The sequence below is a fragment of the Pituophis catenifer genome, unplaced genomic scaffold (assembly GCF_029215685.1).
Source record: "Pituophis catenifer annectens isolate HBS135680 unplaced genomic scaffold, rPitCat1.0.hap2 SCAF_4, whole genome shotgun sequence".
Lineage (NCBI taxonomy): Eukaryota > Metazoa > Chordata > Lepidosauria > Squamata > Colubridae > Pituophis > Pituophis catenifer.
This window is the reverse complement of record NW_027256884.1, coordinates 3150898-3169300: the sequence shown is the minus strand read 5'-3', so window position 1 is coordinate 3169300 and position 18403 is coordinate 3150898. Positions and strand designations below refer to the sequence as shown.

Here is an 18403-nt window from a genome sequence, read left to right as displayed (position 1 = left end):
CTAAAACCCACTGACAATTTAAAAAGTTTAAAAAGGGGGGGGGCAGTTTTCACGCCAGCCCTGCTTGATGGAAAAGAAAAGTTTTTAGGGCACGGTGAAAGACCCGGAGATCCGATATCCTTCGTATCTCCGGGGGCAAACTATTGATTTTGTTCTTATTTCACTTGCTGGCAAATCTATTTGTCCTCTCTGATAAACCAATCGGAATTAGACACAAATGAAATCACATCTTTGTGAAGTGATGTGCACATTTTGCATACAGTAGTGGGGGTGGATTATTATTTGAAAAATGCTTGCAAAATCAGAGACCATGTTAACCAAATATGAAATTAAACAAAGGGACTAGTGTTTCTTCGATAGTTCTCTTTAATTTTTTACCAACACAATAAAAAGGCTTTTTTAAAAAAAAAGAAAAAAAAGTTTGTTCATCCATTCAGGAGCCCACCGACAGAGATTTCAAATTGTTTTCCAACTGTTCAGCCAAAAGTTTCATCTGCGAAGCCTCCAACAGGTTGCTGATTAGATTATCCAGATGTTCCTTACCATTTAAAAATCCCTACCAAACAAAGCAAACATTTGAAGAAGTTACTGTGGAGAAGAGACAATCAAAATCAACTTTATTTATCTTTATCTGGACAGATCTGCCTAGCACAACACTCCAAAATCTAGTTGCCAAAGAGAGCTATGAAACGATTCCCCAGTACTTCAGATCTTAGGATGTACGTCTTATTATTCAGTACGCAATAAATTCTTTTTTCTAACTTCTTGTTAGAAAAATTGAGATGTTACAGTGACCTTCCTTCCTCTGTGGAGTTACAAGTCCTCTCCCCTCCCCACCCAAGACCTGATGGGTGGGAAGAATGGTTCACATTTACTTTTTTAGTATTTTTTGGACTATAAGACGTGCCTAAATTTAGAAGAGGAAAACAACAAAAGAAAAGTTTTGGCCTCCATGTCCCATTTTTGGTTCTTTTTTCAGCCCGTTTTCGAGGCTTTTTTCGGCCCATTTTTGAAGCTTTTATGGCTCGTCTTTGAGGCTTCTTTCAGCCTGTTTTTGAGGCTTTTGGTGCCCATTTATTATTATTATTATTATTATTATTATTATTATTATTATTATTATTATTATTATTATTATTATTATTATTTATATACCGCCCTTCTCCCGAAGAACTAGGGGCAGTGTACAGCCAAGATTAAAAACATAAATATACAATATCATAGTTAAAATTAATTAAAATCATTAAATAGTTTTGGCCAAATTTTAAAAACCCAATATTAAAACCCAATTTAAAATCATTCAGTTAGACAGCCCCGCCTGTCGGAACAGTAGGGTCTTGAGGGCACAGTGAAAGACCCGGAGGTCAGAGATGTTACGAATGTCCGGGGCAATTCATTCCAAAGGGCAGGAGCTCCGACAGAGAAGGCCTTCCTCCTGGGTATCGCCAGCCAACATAACTTGGCCGATGGCACCCTGAGGAGACCCTCTCTGTGGGAGCGGACTGGCCGGTGGGAGGCTACTGGTGGCATAAGACGGTCCCGTAAATATCCTGGTCCTATGCCATGGAGCGCTTTAAAGGTGGCGACCAACACCTTGAATTGCACCCGGAAGACCACTGGGAGCCAGTGCAGCTCGCGCAGGAGAGGTATTACATGGACGTAACGAGGTGCGCCCATAACCACCCGCGCGGCCGCATTCTGGACCAGTTGGAGCCTCCGAGTGCTCTTCAAGGGGAGCCCCATGTAGAGAGCATTACAATAGTCCAGTTTTAGGCTTTTTTCAGCCCATTTTTGAGATTTTTTCAGCCCATTTTTTCGGCTTCTTTCGGCTGAAAAAACATGCCAAAAAAAGCCCCAATAATGGGCTGAAAAAAGCCTCAAAAACGGGCTGGCAAAAAAAGGTCTAAAAAAGGCCTAAAAAAGGCCCGAAAACGGACTGTGTGGAGCCCAAAAAACAGCCAGTGGGTGGGCAGGGCTTCAGCAATATTCGGTCTCTAAGACACACAGACATTTTCACCCCCTTTTGGGGGACAAAAAAAGTGCATTTTATAGTCCGAAAAATAATACCAAAAAAAAAAAAAAAACCGGAATATTTTTTTTGTGCTGCTATAACATTAACTGGCCACTAGAAGGCAGACAACAGCTGCAAAAATCCATCACTGGCTGCCTCCTGGTGGTCAATTCTTAGCATAACACTTCAGATCACAAGACAATACTTTTCTGTTATTCACAGAGCAGCCTTCCCTTTTTCAGGCTTCTGCACTTTAGAGTCAAAATAACTCTAATGAACTGACTCTTTAAAGCAGCTACATCATTTACATCCCACCCATCAGAAGCTTGGGGGGGGAAAAAACCCAGCCCATTTTAAGGAACTAGCAGAGGTGCTGTTTTCACACAACATGGAAAACCCTTCTTCTGAAGTTTAAGTTTACTTTATTGTCATTTCACCTTGTACAACGAAATTAAATACCATCTTCAGTGTACATTATAATTATAAAAATAAAACACAAATACACATCCTTCACATTCTATACAATTGAACTGAAAACCCCCGATATTGTATTAATATTGCACTATACAATAGAGGGACATGGTGGCTCAGTAGCTAAGACGCTAAGCTTGTCAATCGAAAGGTTGGCAGTTCAGTGGTTCGAATCCCTAGTGCCGCGTAATGGGATGAGCTCCCGTTACTCATCCCAGCTTCTGCCAACCTAGCAGTTCGAAAGCACATAAAAAATGCAAGTAGAAAGATAGGGACCACCTTTGGTGAGAAGGTAACAGCATTCTGTGAGCCTTTGGCCTTGAGTCATGTCAGACACATGACCATGGAGACGTCTTCGGACAGCGCTGGCTCTTTGGCTTTGAAATGGAGATAAGCACCGCCCCCTAGAGTCAGGAACGACTAGCACATACGTGCGAGGGGAACCTTTACCTTTACCTTATACAGTAAAATTCAACATAGTTACTGCTCTGGGACAGAAGCTGTTTTTCAGTCTATTTGTCCTTGTTTTTATTGTCCTGTACCGTCTGCCCGATGGTAATAGTTCAAAAAAAAAAAAAAAAAGGTTGCCCAGGAGGAGATGGATCTTTAAGAATGTTTTGAACTTTCTTAAGGCAGCGGGAACTATAAAGCTCTTCCAAGGAGGGGAGAGGGCATCCTATGATCCTCTGGGCAATGACGTTGACCCTCTGGAGCGCTGTCCTATCTGCCACTGTGCAATGGGCAAACCATATTACATCTCCTAAACCACACCGGGCCCTCGAAAACCCCATTTGTTCTATTCATGTCAAGATCCATTTCCTGGTTACCAGGAACTTTCAAATTCGCTGCAAGATTTTTGACCCCATTTTTACGTTAAAACGGCAGGAACGGCAAACCATACACAGGTGCAGTAAGTTAAGATACTCTCTATGGTGCAGTGGTAGGAGATTACGAAGTGACGATATAGACATGTTCGGTTTCAAAAGAGGACATTTCATAGCTTTGACTTAAAAAGAAGTGTTTGAATGACTCCTCTGTCGACCAGAAATAGTTCTGGACCAAAAAAAAAAAAAAGAATATTGGACAAATACATCTTTCCACTAAGCACTATATTATCATCATTTTAGAAAAAAACAGCTGTCAGCCCACATCCAATTTTGTGACCTCTGTAGTCTTAGCACTTAGGGGTGACACAAATCAACGTTCTAATATTTGAGGGGCTGCCCCAAAGAAAAAAAAGGGGGGGTCAAACTATTCTCCAAAGCACCTGATGGCAGGACAAGAAACAAAGGGTGGGAACTAATCAAGGAGAGAAGCAACCTAGAACAAAGGAGAAATTTCCTAACAGTTAGAACAATTAATCAGCGGAACAGCTTGCCACCAGAAGTTGTGGGTGCTCTATCACTGGAGGTTTTTAAGAGGAGATTTGACAGTCATTTATCTGAAATGATATAGGGTTCCTTCCTCAGCAGGAAGGAGCATAATCCCTTGCGGGGTGGAGCCTGGGCAACTGAATGGAGCTAACAGAGTATTTACTGGCCGGATGCCCTTCCTGTCGCCAATGCGGAGTTTTGTTCAGTTGATATATTCTCAGTGTGCCCAGAGAGTGAAATATCTGCCTCTACGTAGGATCGAACTCACAGCCTCCTGATTGTAAGGTGAGAGCTCCACCTCAAGGCCACCGCACCACTACACAGCTGCTCCTGGTTGCCGGAGGAAAAAATCCGCCCACCTATTTTAGAATAAATACCTTGATATCACGGACTTCATAGGAAATCCTATGGTCGGTCACCCGATCTTGGTTGAAGTTGTACGTGCGAATTCTCTCCGATTGGGATCTTGACCCTAACTGTGAAAGAAGGAAGAGGCAGTCCTCGACTTACGACCATAACTGAGCCCAAAACCTCTGTCGCTAAGTGAGACCGTTGTTGTGAACACACAATTATCAGGCGATTCTTTTATGTAGCGTTCTTCCCCCACGCTCTTTGCTATTTTTAATTTCTCGTAATAAACCTTAACATTTATTTCAGCACAGGGTTGCAGGGAGTCCCAATCAGGAATAGGTTTTTCGTCTTGTCTGGTGAACCCGGAAGAAGAAGACACAAAGCAGAGTTTGGGCATTTGCTGTTGTGACTTGGAAACGGGGCAGGATCATGGATGCACAGCACAGTCCTTGGGTGTGCACTTTCTTTGGACTACCTCACAAGACGGGCGGTACAAAGCATGTACTCTCCAAAGGAAGGCTGTCCTGTGTCCTTATCTCCCACTTCTACGGAGTCAAATGTGTTGTGACCCCGACTCCCGAGCCTGTCCTAACAGAGGAAGAGGACTCCGAAGGTGATGGGGAGGAACTGACAAGGCCTCCCTCTCTCTAGGAGCCTCCTCTCTGGCAATGCCTCAGGTTCCATCCGAAGGCCAAGAGGAACAGCCTGGGATGTGCCAGGAGGAAAGCATATCGGAACAACAACAGATAGGGAGTGAGGATGATGAGTCCTGGCTTGATCCCAGGCAGCGTCGGAGGGAGACGCGTGCGCAGCAACGAAAGAGGCGTGGGAGGGCCAGAGATTGAGCTGAGTCACGGAGCCACACCCCACAAGGAATAAACGTGGGTGTGCTGATTGCTCTTCAGGCTTTGTGACGGTCAAAGTTAAAAACCTGAGAGTCACATTGCGTTACCTGAAGTCTGGCTTGTGCATATTTGGATTGGACCTTGACTAACTCTTGCTTTGTGGATTACTTTTTTGCTACTGAACCGGACTGAGGATAAACTCTCTCTTGCTGACTGTGAGTGAAAACTGACTTGGCAGGCATTTCGCAGTTTACTGCCAAAACTCTTATCTGCAAGGGTTTCTAGTTTGATTGCTTAATAAAATCTTGGCAGACGTGCCTGGTTGTGTGTTTGCCTGTGTGGGGAAGGGGGACAGAACAAAATGAGTCTAATATCTGAGGATGGGCACTGATGACGTTACCTAGTTTGGTAGGGAGACGCCTGCAAGAGAACTACCAAGCTCAGAGAGCACCAAGGACATCACATTCCACCTTTCAGCACTGATAATGTTACCTAGTTGGGTCATGAGATGTCTGCAAGAAAACCACCACGCTCAGAATCCTCCCCCTCCCTGCACTCACTTTTTAGCACTGATAATGTTACCTAGTTGGGTCATGAAACGCCTGCAAGAAAACCACCAGGCTCAGAGACCCCCAAGGACTCCACGGTTCAACCCTGAGCTACCAATGCTCTCTTTGATGGCGTCTTCATCCTTCACACTGATTCAGAGGCATCCCTGCTTGATCCTACCTGCAGCTTTCTCGTACTTTGCTGTTCGTTTATGTCCTTCGTGACAGTCTGAAGGTAGAGCTTGTCTCTCAGTGTCTGCAACGCCGTCTCCTTATTCGTTAGCTGAGATCGGTCCTGCTGGCATTCCACCACGATCCCTTCCAAAGAGAAGAAAGGATCCGAGAAGACCTCCATAAATTCCTTTTTGCAAACCGGTGAGATAACAAGGCCATCCCTGCCCTTTCATTAACACCCCAAATGCCCCTTTCATAAACAGAAATGTCTCTAAACAGGATGAATGAAAGTCTGTCATTTATAGATCTTTTACTTTGGGCTTAAAAATCCATTTTTTTTTTCCTACCATAGAATTGTATTTTTTGTATCAGGAAAGCATCGCGAGCATGTTGGTCTTAACGTAATTTGGGGGAAAAGCACAAGGTGAAATTTTATGTAGGGGATGAACAATAAAGTAAAGGAATATAGCAAACCTTGAGGTCTAAGCGAGAAAAAAAGTCACCTATTAAAATATTAGAAGCTAGGACATTGATATTGGATTAATATTTATACATATTTACACGAATAAGAAAATGATGATTAAAAAGAAAATTGTACACCTACCTGTAGGGAGGTGTACAATTCTAACAGCGCTGTCTGTTTTGTTAACATGCTGCCCTCCGGCGCCTTTGGCTCGGAATGTATCGATCCGTAAATCGCTGGGGTTGATTTTTATCTGTACCTGGAAAAAGAGAACTCTGAGGTGTAATTTAATGGGGAGATGGATGGATGGATGGATGGATGAAAGCAAGGAAAGAAGGGAAGGAGGGAGGGAAAGGGGTAAGGGAGGGAGGGAGGGAGGGAGGAATGAGGAAGGGAAGGAAGGAAGGAAAGAGGGAGGAAGGGAGGGAGGGAAGGAAGGAGGGAGGGAGGGAAGGAAGGAGGGAGGGAAGGAGAGAGGGAAGGAAAGGGAGGGAAGGAGGGAGGGAGGGAAGGAGGTAAGGGAGGGAGGAATGAGGAAAAGAAGGGAGGAAGGAAAGAGGGAGGGAGGAAGGGAGGGGGGAGGAAAGAGGGAGGGAGGGAAGGAAGGAAGGAGAGAGGTAAGGAAAGGGAGGGAGGGAGGAAAGAAGGAAGGAAGGAAGTCCTGCCTTAGCACTTGGCCACCACAGGTGTCCTGACATGAGTCCTGGATGGATGGATGGATGGATGGATGGGAGATGGAAGGGAGATAGAAGGAAGGAACAGAGGGAGGGAGGGAGGAATAAGGAAGGGAAGGAAGGAAAGAAAGAGGGAGGAAGGAGGGAAGGAAGGAATGAGGAAGGGAAGGAAGGAAGGAAAGAGGGAGAGAGGGAGGGAGGAAGGAGGGAAGGAAAGAAGGAGAGAGGGAAGGAAAGGGAGGAAGAGAGGGAAGAAGGAAGGGAAGGAGGGAGGGAGGGAGGAAAGAAAAAGAAAGGGAGGGAGGAAGGAAGGAAGGACAAGACAAGACAAGACAAGACAATAAGATGGATACAGAAAAGGAGGAAGAGAAGGAAAAGAGAGAGGAAGGACAAAGGAAGGGAAGGAGTGAAAAAAGAGATCCAGCGACAGGGATACATGAAATTCCTCCTTCTAAAAGATGGAAACGTTTGAAGCCTCTCGCGAGACGGAGTCAAAGCTATGGAAATAATTGATTTGATGCTAACTTACATGTGGCATTCAACGAGAGAGAGAGAGAGAGAGAAAGAGAGAGACAGACAGATACAAAGACAAAGAGAGAAAGAGAGGGAGAGGGAGAGGGAGAGAGAAAGATAGACAGAGATAGACAGATACAAAGACAAAGAGAGAGAGACAGCGAGAGAATTAAAACCCGTGAAGGAACAGCTACCTCCTCTGACAGAGGGAGGACGATGATCGTCATGGTTCCGGTGTGAATCCGCTGCATTCTCGAAGACAATCCGGTCTGAGGGATCCTTTGTACCCGGTGGGTGCCTCCTTCAAACTTCAAGCGTTTGTAGACGTGGCTTCCCAAGACCCGGGCCGCTGCATGGTGGAGCCCCCCTAAAAAAAGCAAAACCCTTTCATTTTGGGGGGGAAAGGGGGGGGAGGCACCCCGTGGAGGTATCCGGGTGAGGGGCTTCTCTTACCCATCTCAGCTCGGCAGTATTTGGTGATTTCAAAAGTCCAGCCTTTGTATTCCGCGTAATTCTGGTACATGTCAAAGACTTCTTTCGTGAATTGCTGGCAGATATCGCCTGAAACATAAAACCCTCTGAAATGTCAGCGTGAACAATATTTTTTTTTTTTTTTTTTTTATTGAAAAAGTTTTCAAATACAAATTTTTCCCCTTTTTTCCTTCCCCCCCCCCTCCCTAACCCCCCCCTCGCCACCCATCCCCCCGTGACTTCTTCACACCAAAAACCTAATTCATAACAGATTACATAATATTTTACCATCGCCTTACTCTCTCCTCTATATACTGACCCTTACTTACTAAAAATATTATTAATATTATTACTTTCCCCTTTTACCATACATTTCAAAAAAAAAAAAAAAAAAAAAGCAGTCTGCTATAACATTGTATGATAACTTCTAGTTTAGCATAATATTATTATAACCCCCAATTTAGCAATAATCTACCCTTTTTGTCCTCCCCAAAACTTATATCTATGTATTGTTACAACATTTCAAAACAACCTTCCACTTTAAGACTGTATAATAAATCCTACTTTAACATTTATTCTTTGTGTATATTAATATAACATTTCAAAGCAGCCTTCCACATAAGTCCTAATTTAACATTTATTCAACTCTGTCCATTTCCTCCACTACCCTAAATATATCACTTAAACATCCCTTTTCTTAAGCTAATCCATCAGTAGACTAACATATTTCCACCCACTTTCCTACAAAATTACCATACACAACAATTCAATTCTTAATATCTGCCCACTCTACTAATATATATATATATATACATATATTCCGTTATTTAAAAAAAAAAAAGACAATAACTTTAAATTTATAATCCATATAATATCTTCTTTGATGTCTTTCCACTAGATTGTTGAGTCCCCCATCCATAATTGGGTAACATAGCATCCTGGTGCAACAGTTTGTTCAAAGTCTTCAGTCTTCATCTGCCCCCATCAGTAATGAATATCCTCATATATATATAAAAATAAAAACAACCACCCGAGTGACATTATAATTGTATTCCATATAGTTGTAATTGTGGCTTTCATCAGGATTATTAATTCCCATCATCGTAATGGGTAACAACCAGATCTTCTGCATGCCCCAACGTAACTCTCTTGCCTTGTAGCTCAGAATAATTATAATATATTTATCAGTACAAGAAAAGAAATCCAAAATAGATAATTCAAATCCAACAGATTAAGGCTCTTTTCACATCCCAAAATTACGGCATTGCAGAGGTCTGTCACTGTCCTCAGGATGATATTAACCAATACTTCGCCTCCACTATCTTTTCACATATTCATTCATTTTTTTTAAAATCACTGGCTTCACCGTTGCTTAGTTTAGAAATTTCTGTTTTTATGAGACCTATTTCTTTTTTTCTTTTCTTTTTGTGGGTTTGATTTCCATCCTGTTTTCCTTTCTACAAGTTGCATATCAACTGATCGGTTTTCATTCTGCTTTATAAACTGATCTTGTTGGATCATCACGTTGAAATCAGATGCCGCTTCTCTCATATTTGTAGATAATCCAGCTGTAGTATCAAGAGAATCCAAAGACAGTTTGTCTACCACAACCTCTGTAATTCGATGTTTTCCCTTTATTTCCAACTCCTTCTGCTTATCCTGTATTGTGCCTATAGATGTTAAGTTTATTTTCAAAATTTTTTGATAAAATTCTTCCGCTTTTTCAACAGTATCTAATTGGTATCTTTCTCCTTGATATCTCAATATTATGCCAACTGGGGCATTCCACCTAAATGGAATATTTCTGTATTTTAACTCAGTCACCAGAAAACCAAATTTCTTCCTTTCCATTAACATCTTGGGGGGAAGCTCTTTGTAGATCCATATCTTCCTTCCATACAATTGCAAAGTAGAATTGAAGGAATTTTGCACAATTTTATTCCTAATTTCCTTGTCTGTAAAATAAATCACCACATCTCTAGGCAATTGCCTTTGCTTTGCAATCCAGGAGTTTATTCTGTACACTCTATCAATCCTACAAAACACTTCCCCAGGTTGAACCTTTAAAATCCCAGCCAGAATTTCAGAAGATATTTTCCTTAAATCATCTCTGTTATTTTCCTGTAAACCTCTGAGTCTGATCGCATATTCTGTAAAATTATAATGCATCATTAAGACCTCTCTTTCAATCCGTTGTTGTAAATTTTCTACATTACAAGACTTTTGTTCAACCTCCATTTTAGATTTTTCTTCTGAGCTATTGTCTTGAGTATTTGTCAAATCATTTTCAATTTTTTGTATTTTATTATCCAAATTGTCCTCAATTTCTTCCACTTTAGACTCTAATAAGTTAGTATTTTCATCCAACTTAGTCATAAATCCTACAAGATCATTAGCCATTTTAATAATCTTTCGATTCAAAATATCAAACTTTAATTGCACTAATTCTTTAATTTCCTGCTTAAATTTTTCAAAGTTCTGATTCACAATCTCATCCCTTCTTACAATCTCCTCCAAAAGAAATTCAATTATATTAAAACCGGTTTTCTGAGACTGGAGCTTTAAAACTTGGTCACGTAGTTTGTTAATGGGGGAATCCCCCCCCATTGCTTGTTTATCCAACTTTAATGCCATGTTTCAACACAGACAAACTATTTTTCTTAAAAAGAAAAGAGAGGCAGCAGAGAAAAAAAAAAAAACCTCTTTCCAACCAAGATGAATATCAAATCTCCAGGAAAAGAAAAAACACAAAAGTAGAGCTTTATTTTAAAGTGTAGCCAAAAATATTTATTCAGCTACTTTGTATCTCAATAAGAAACGGAAGGACTCTCCCTTTCAGCCCCTTCTCAAGCCTCGGCAGTCGCCCTTTTTAAAGATTCTTTTTTCCTTTTCCTTTTCCTTCTTCAATAATTGTTATAAAATAAGTGAAATACTTGCAATTCGAGGTCACAGATCCAGCTCAAATCCCTTCAAATGTAACCAGGAGCATTTATTCTGCTATTTTGTAACTTAATAAGAAACGGAAGGACTTTCTCTTTTCAGCTTCCCTGCTCCAGTTTCGGCAATCGCCATTTTAAAAGGTCTTTTTTACTTTGTTGAATATCCTTTGTAAAATAAGTATTAATACTTGCAATTTAGGGTCACAGATCCAAATCCAAATCTCATCATCTTTAGTTAATCTGTTAAATATCTTAAAAGGCTTGTCTTCGTAGCCTTGTTCTGCAAAAAGGCAGAAGTCTCCCAACGCCCGGAGCGGGCGGCGAGTGCTATAGGGAGCATTCCTCCGCCCGCCCCCAAGAGTAAAAAAAAAAACCCCTGGGGGCTACGGAGAGCTCTACCTGCACTCACCTGCTCTATCCCACATTTCCTCCTGGAAATGGGGTTTTTCGAGCCGCCTTTGCGCTGTACAGGCGGCTCTTTACAGGCGAAGGGGCTGGCGGTCCCAAGAGACCGTCTGGTGGCTACGAAGAGCAAACCGGAAGTCCAACAATATTTTTAATAAAGAGTTTGCAAGCACGACGAAGGACAAGGCAGGCCGTCCTTGACTTATGACTGTTCTAAATAACAACGGTACTGAAAAGGGAGACTTATGACCGCGTTTCAGAGTTAACGACTATTGCAGCATCCCCACACGGTCCAGAGTTATGACCGTTGCAGCATGCCCACACGGTCACGCGATCAAAATTCGGACGCTTGCCAGCCGACTCATCTTTATGACGGTGGCAGTGTCCCAGTGCTTGTAACCATCTGACCAGCAAAGTCAAACGGGAAGCCGGATCTGTTTAATGACCATGTTGCTAACTTAACATCTGCGGCGATTCACTTAACCACGGTGGTTAAGGCAAGGTCGTAAAACGGAGCAAAACTCACTTCACAGCTAAGCAAAATTTTGGACTCCGTTGTGGTCGTAAGTTGAGGACCACACTGAAGAGAAAAACTGAGGAAAACTGAGGAATGCAACAAAATAAATCAATTCCGCAAAAGCCAGGAACTCCATTTAGAATAACGTTGAAATTATGATATTTTTGCTCACCTCCTGTCGTCCTGCCAGATGTGACTTCTAAAAGGACGCTGTTTTCGTCGTATTTGTCCCTCGGCGTTATCTTCTCACAAAGCTGAAGAAAGAAAAAAAACCAAAACATCGGTTGACAAATAACCTTATATGTCCATTTCGACGGTGTTCGTAACTTCCATTTCGGATCTTAAGAATTCCTTTCGTAATTACAAGTAGTCCTCGACTTACGACCACAAGAGAACCCAAAATTTTGTGTTGGTAAACAAGACATTTGTTCAGTGAGCTTTGTCCCGTTTTACGACCAGTTACTAAGTGAATTCCAGCTGTTGTTAAGTTAGTTGCCCGGTCATTAAGGGAATTCGGCTTCCCTGTTGACTTTGCTTGTCAGAAGGTCACAAAAATATTGAATAATTAAATAATGGAAGATAATTACATAAACGTGTATGTAATTATCTTAACATAAACCTGTGTATTACTCTTAGAACTATATAAGTCTGTTAAATGTAACAAATATTATTAATATTTTATTTGTAGTAAAAGGAATGACACTCAGAATATGGTGATTGGCATAAAAATAACATGTTGAAATACTGAATAACTAAATAATGAAAGATTATAATTCAACAAAATATGTGTACCATTACCAGAACTATATAAGCTTGTCAACTGTAGTAAATATGATGAATATTATTTTATTTGTACTAAAATGTAAAACACTCAGGGGCCACACTGTTCGCGCATTGATATGTTTGTATAAAATTTTTTTAAAAAAAACTTGTAAATTTTAGGTCACAAATAGGGGATCACATGACCCCGAAAAACTGCAACGGTTGTAAGTACATGCCAGTTGCCAAGTGACTGTATTTTGATCACGTGACTGTGGGGAGACCATAACGATCAGAGCTGAAGAAGCTTCTTGGATGAGAAGCGAAACGTCTTCAAGGAAAAAATCAAGGAAGTCCAGTTGCCTCTTGAAAATATGCAATTTTGGGACCTGGATGACTGAGAATCTCCATGGACATTCCTTTGAAAATGTTTTGCTTCTCATCCAAGTAGCTTCTTCAAAGGAGGAGGGGGGGAGGAGGAGAAGGAGGAGAAGAGGAAGAGGAGAAGGAGGAGAAGGAGAAGGAGGAGGAGGAGGAGGAAGAGGAAGAAGAGGAAGAGAAAGAAGGAGAAGGAGAAGGAGAAGGAGTAGCAGCCATCCATGGCCTGCTCTTGAGTTGCCATAGGCAAGGGGGATGGGAAAAGCAGGTAAACAGCACAGCAGCCAAAAACAAAAGCACATTCCAGACATATCTCTCTCAAGGCTGTCTCCCAGGGTTACCCACAGCAGCCGAAGAGGAGTGATCTCTACAACCCGCGAAATTGCTCCGTTGGCAAATGTGACTGATGACACACCCTGGGGGGAAGGGGGGAAACAGGGTCATGCCTGGGTCGTAAATTATGTGGGGTCAGAATTGGCTTCACTTAAAACGTGCCACCATGAAGCTCCTAATAAATAACTGGATTTCTTTTGAAGCTTGGCTTGAGGCTCATGATTTAATTAGGGCATCCGTTCAGAACCCTGACAGCAGCAGCAGCAGAAGCTTGGATAAGAAGCAAAACATCTTCAAAGAAAACCAAGGAAGTCCAGTTGCTTCTTGAAAAAGCACCTTTGGGACAACCATGAGCTGGAAGGCTGAGAATCTCCAGAGACAAGGCTCTTGATACACACAAGACCACAACAGCTGGATGCAGCTGGCTTCTGCTCACCTCTAGATAGAGTGCTCTGATCACCTGGCTCATGCCTTCCTTCTCCTCTGTAGCAAGTTCTAATAGAGGTTTCTCTTCCGACTGAGTTAGCTCTGTAATAAAACGGCAGAACAATGGAAGTTGAGTAACTTGAGTAAGTTACACCAGACATCTGAAATTCAGCTATTGGCAGATGGTTCCCTCAGATGTAACGGAAGCAAAGAAATTGTGGTGTTCCCCAAAGGCCACAATTTTGGAGGGCCAAAAAAAAAAGTTCTATACAGGCAGTCCTCGACTTATAACAATTCACGTCCAGCTTCAAAACATACTCGTGCTGCTTTCACTTTTACTGCTCCTCAGTTTGCCAATGAACTATGGAGCGGGAAGGAAGAGGGAATTGGGAGTGTGGATTTTAAACCTCAAGCAGTCGGGCTGTGAGAACCAAGGTCACTTCAGCAGGGGTTTGCCAGAGTTTCAAGACCTCTTCTCAGAACAATATTGTGAGACTTAATTGGATAAGGAATAGGAGGGAGGGAGAATGCTATGCTTTAATAATACTGATTTATGCGGGAATTAGCCAGAGCTGGTTTCGCTGTCGTGCCGTGCCGAAATGATGTACTCAATAAAGTTTAGCATTAAGAGATCGTCAGTCGGAACCTTGACAGTTCGTTTAGTGACCGTTCAAAGTTACGACGGCACTGAAAAGAGTGACTTACGACCGTTTTTCACACTTACGACTGTTGCAGCATCCCTGTGATCAAAATTCAGATGCTTGGCACCTGACTCATATTTATGACGGTTGCAGTGTCCCGGAGTCAAGCGATCCCTTTTTGCAGCCTTCCGACAAGCAAATTGCACGGGGAAGCCAGATTCACTTAACCAACGTGTTATTAACTTATCCACTGCAGTGATTCACTTAACAACTTTGGCGAGAAAGGTCGTAAAATGGGGAAAAAAAAACATTTAACAAATGTCTCGCTCAACAACAGAATTTTCGGCTCAACGGAGGTCATTAAGTCGATTACCCGGATAACATACCTGTACACATTTTCTCCAGTTCCCGAATTTGTTTTTCAGCCTCTTGTATTTGTTGAAACGTCTCCACAAAGGGGGATAATACAGCCCGTCGTTGGGCGAGGTCCTTTTCCTTAAATTCGCTCACGGAGCAGGTGCTGAGCAACGAATCGATCCTTTCGTATTCTTGCTTCAAAGTCTGCAAGTACGCCTGCAAGGGGCCGCTGTCCCAAAGCGTGGCCAAAGCCCTGGGGCTGGTATGGAAGGTCCTCGCAGATGTGACGGTCCTGCACTTACAGCTGTGTGGAAGGGTTTTCAGGTCCGTCCAAAGGGGGCTTTTTTTAGCAAGGGATGGAAGAGGGCAACTCCGGTGATACTTGAAGCATTTGGGAAAGAGTAATCTAACAACGTGGCTTGCTTGGTGAGGTTTCATCTCGGGTGGAAACTTCTGGAATACACAAATAAAATCATAACATTTTTCATTCATTTCTTTCAATGGTATCTGTCTTTCTGTCTTTCTATCTATCTATGAGTGTGGCCGCGCGGGTGGTTATGGGAGCGACGTGGCGCTCCCATGTAACACCTCTCCTGCGCGAGCTGCACTGGCTCCCGGTGGTCTTCCGAGTGCGCTTCAAGGTTTTGGTTATCACCTTTAAAGCGCTCCATGGCTTAGGACCTGGTTATCTACGGGACCGCCTGCTACCACCAATAGCCTCCCACCGACCAGTACGCTCCCATAGAGGCTCCTCTGGGTGCCGTCAGCCAAACAATGTCGACTGGCGGTCCCTAGGGGGAGAGCCTTCTCTGTGGGGGCACCTACTATCTGGAACGAGCTCCCCCCGGAGATACGGAAGATCCCGGATCTGTGCACCTTCCGTCGCGCGCTCAAGACTTTCTTATTTCATCAAGCTGGCCTGGCCTAAATCTTTTCCCCTTTTTAAATGGAAATTTTAAATTTGTTTTTAAATTATTGGGGTTTTAAATTTGTTCAGCCAAATTATTTAATTCGTTTTATTTTATTTTAAATTTTGTATTTATATGTTTTATTCTATGCTTGTTCACCGCCCTGAGTCCTTCGGGAGTAGGGCGGTATATAAATTCAATAAAATAAAATAAATAAAATAAATAAATATGAGAGACAGAAATGTGAAGGTAAAAATAAAGTTTTCCCCCCTAGTTTGGGGATCCCAAATAGCACACCCTTTCAATAGATGTTTGATTATTGCTTGGAGGAATGGCCTCTTAGGTGGTAGGGACGAGCTTCCATGTCCAGAATACTTCTATATGTGAAAAGTAAATCTCAAGCACCAGGGAAATCAGGAGATCCCGGCAGATTAAACGGTTATAAAGATTTATTGCAAGCTTAAGGTGTCTACAAGAATCTGGCCAACTAAGAGTCAAGGGAAATGAGCGGGAGATAAGATCTCTATCTTTTCTCTATCATCTATCTTCTCTATCATCTATCCATCTATCTTCTCCCTCTCATCTACAGTATATCTATCCATCTACCCATCTGTCTTCTCTATCATTTGTCTGTCTATCATCTCTCTTCTATCATCTATCTATCTATCTATCTATCTATCTATCTATCTATCTATCATCTATCTATCTACCTACCTACCTATCTTCTCTCTCTCTCTATCATCTATTTATCTATCCTCTCTCTATCATCTATCTATCTTTCTTTCTATCATCTCTTCTTTCTATTTTCTCTCTCATCTATCCATCTATCTACCCATCTATCTTCTCTATCATCTATCATCTCTCTTCTATCATTCATCTATCTATCTATCTATCCATCCATCCATCCATCCATCCATCCATCCATCCATCTTCTCTATCATCTATCTGTCTATCCACCCATCTATCTTTTATCATCTGTCTATCCATCATTTATGTCTCTCTCTAATCTATCATCTATCTGTCTGTCTATCTATCTAATCTATCATATCTCTCTATCCATCCATCTATCACTATTTTTACAAATAACCCAAGGTGGCAAACATATCCAACACACTTCCCTCCTCCTATTTTCCCCAAAACAACAATCCTACGAGGTGGGAAGGGCTGAGAATAATTAACTGGCCAAAAGTCACCCAGCTGGCTTTCATGCCTAAGGTGGGACTAGAACTCAGAGTTTCCTGGTGATTGGGCTAAAGCCCCCATTCAGCTTTCCTATCTAAGAGCCTTGATAGTACAGTGGTCTAAGCACCCTGTTATTAACACAGCTGCCTGCAATTACTTGCTGGTTCGAATCTCGCCAAGGCTCAAGGTTGACTCAGCCTTCCATCCTTTCTAAGGTAGGTAAAATGAGGACCCAGACTGTGGGGGCAATAAGCTGACTTTGTATAAATATACAAAAGGATGAAGGCTATTGCTTAGCACCTTGTAAGCCACCCTGAGTCTCCGGAGAAGGGCGGCATATAAATCAAATTAAAAAAACAAAACAAAACAAAACTAGAACTCATAGTCTCTTCCTTTCTCGCCTGGTGCCTTCAATGAATTCCTGGGATAGTAAAGGAGACCAATTTATAAAATCTGAAGCCAGTGGAACCAGGCTAGGAAAATCTGTTCTACCTGAACATCTGAAACACAGTTACAATAAGTTTTGTAATACAAATAACAAATCAGTATAACCATTCTCTTTTATGTAACTTTTAAATTACAAATAAACATTTCTAGCCAGAAGTTACACGCAGGGTCCTTGGTGCTCTCTGAGCTTGGTTGTTTTCTTGCAGACGTTTCATTACCAAACTAGCTAATAGCATCCATGCATCCTGTAGAAGTTACATAGGATGAATTTGTGACATTAAAAATTAAGCCAAAAAATAAAAATAGCACTATAACTCAAATCCTAGGCATGCCAATTCAGAAAGGAACCCCGCTTTCCTTCTCAGGGTTATTTTCCAATGGCATAAAATAGCTTGCCAACGCTAAGGCTGTTTCTGACCACCTCTCTAACTGGGCAAGGCCCAAATCAAACAAACCGAAGTTTGTTTGTGTTCTGCAAACCACAAGAGCTGCGTTTTCAAGGCAGAAAAACCTTCAGGTCCCCCCTTTAAAGTTTATTTTATTGCAAAAGCGAGGCTATTCCTTCCTAAATTTATTGCTGGGAAACCTACAACTTTTGCTCCTGGCTTGCTAGATCCACCGTTCTAGTCCCAAAAAAGCTGCAGCAAACAGATGCTCTTTTGCTCCTAGCCTGTTTGGCAAGCAAAATGCAAATCCAGACAAACAGGCCCTTTAATTTTTATTGCAAAAATCCCATCTTTAATTTTTGCAACTTTTAAATTTTTGCAAAAAAAGAAAACCCCATCCCTCACCTTGAAGGAAAGCAGACATTCAACGGTAGCCAATGCCGGCTCGAAGAAGGAAACTGCAGAGACCAAGTAAGGAAGTGGGGAAAAAACCACATTTCCCATCAGCCCTTTCCTTCTGAACTACAACTCCCACAAGGCTAGTGGGAGATGCTGGAGTTTTAACCTCTGCCATGCCACAATCTTACAAACACCCTTAAGCCTGCAAAAGCAGTACGATTTTTAAAAAAAAGTGGAGAGGAATTTCCCACCTTATTTTCTTTTGTGGTTCAGCATTTTTTTTGCAATTTAACTTGGTCCTTCTCCCTTAAATCTCCATCCCTGCATCTCATTTTTTTTTTTTTTTTGTCAAAGTGGTTATGGTTGTGTTTTTAAACTTGGCAACTTTAAGACCACTGGACTTCAACTCCCAGAATTCAAGTGGTGGAGAATTCT

The 18403-nt window shown here is 41.9% G+C and overlaps 1 protein-coding gene across 2 annotated transcripts; it reads right to left on the bottom strand.

Annotated features, from left to right (window-relative positions):
- Positions 1-354: 354 nt before the first annotated feature.
- MTRF1 (mitochondrial translation release factor 1) lies at positions 355-18027 on the bottom strand. Of its 2 annotated transcripts, XM_070943113.1 has the most exons (10): positions 17975-18027; positions 14676-15099; positions 13659-13750; positions 11925-12006; positions 7874-7981; positions 7615-7787; positions 6375-6492; positions 5778-5914; positions 4230-4328; positions 355-556 (listed from the first exon to the last, which is right to left on the bottom strand). In XM_070943113.1, the coding sequence occupies exons 2-10, from the start codon at positions 15082-15084 to the stop codon at positions 434-436; spliced, it is 1341 nt and encodes a 446-aa protein (XP_070799214.1). In that variant the 5' UTR covers positions 15085-15099; positions 17975-18027; the 3' UTR covers positions 355-433. The 2 variants fall into 2 exon arrangements, with proteins under 2 accessions (XP_070799214.1, XP_070799215.1); XM_070943114.1 differs by lacking the exons at positions 11925-12006; positions 13659-13750; positions 14676-15099; positions 17975-18027 and adding an exon at positions 11240-11326.
- Positions 18028-18403: the final 376 nt, after the last annotated feature.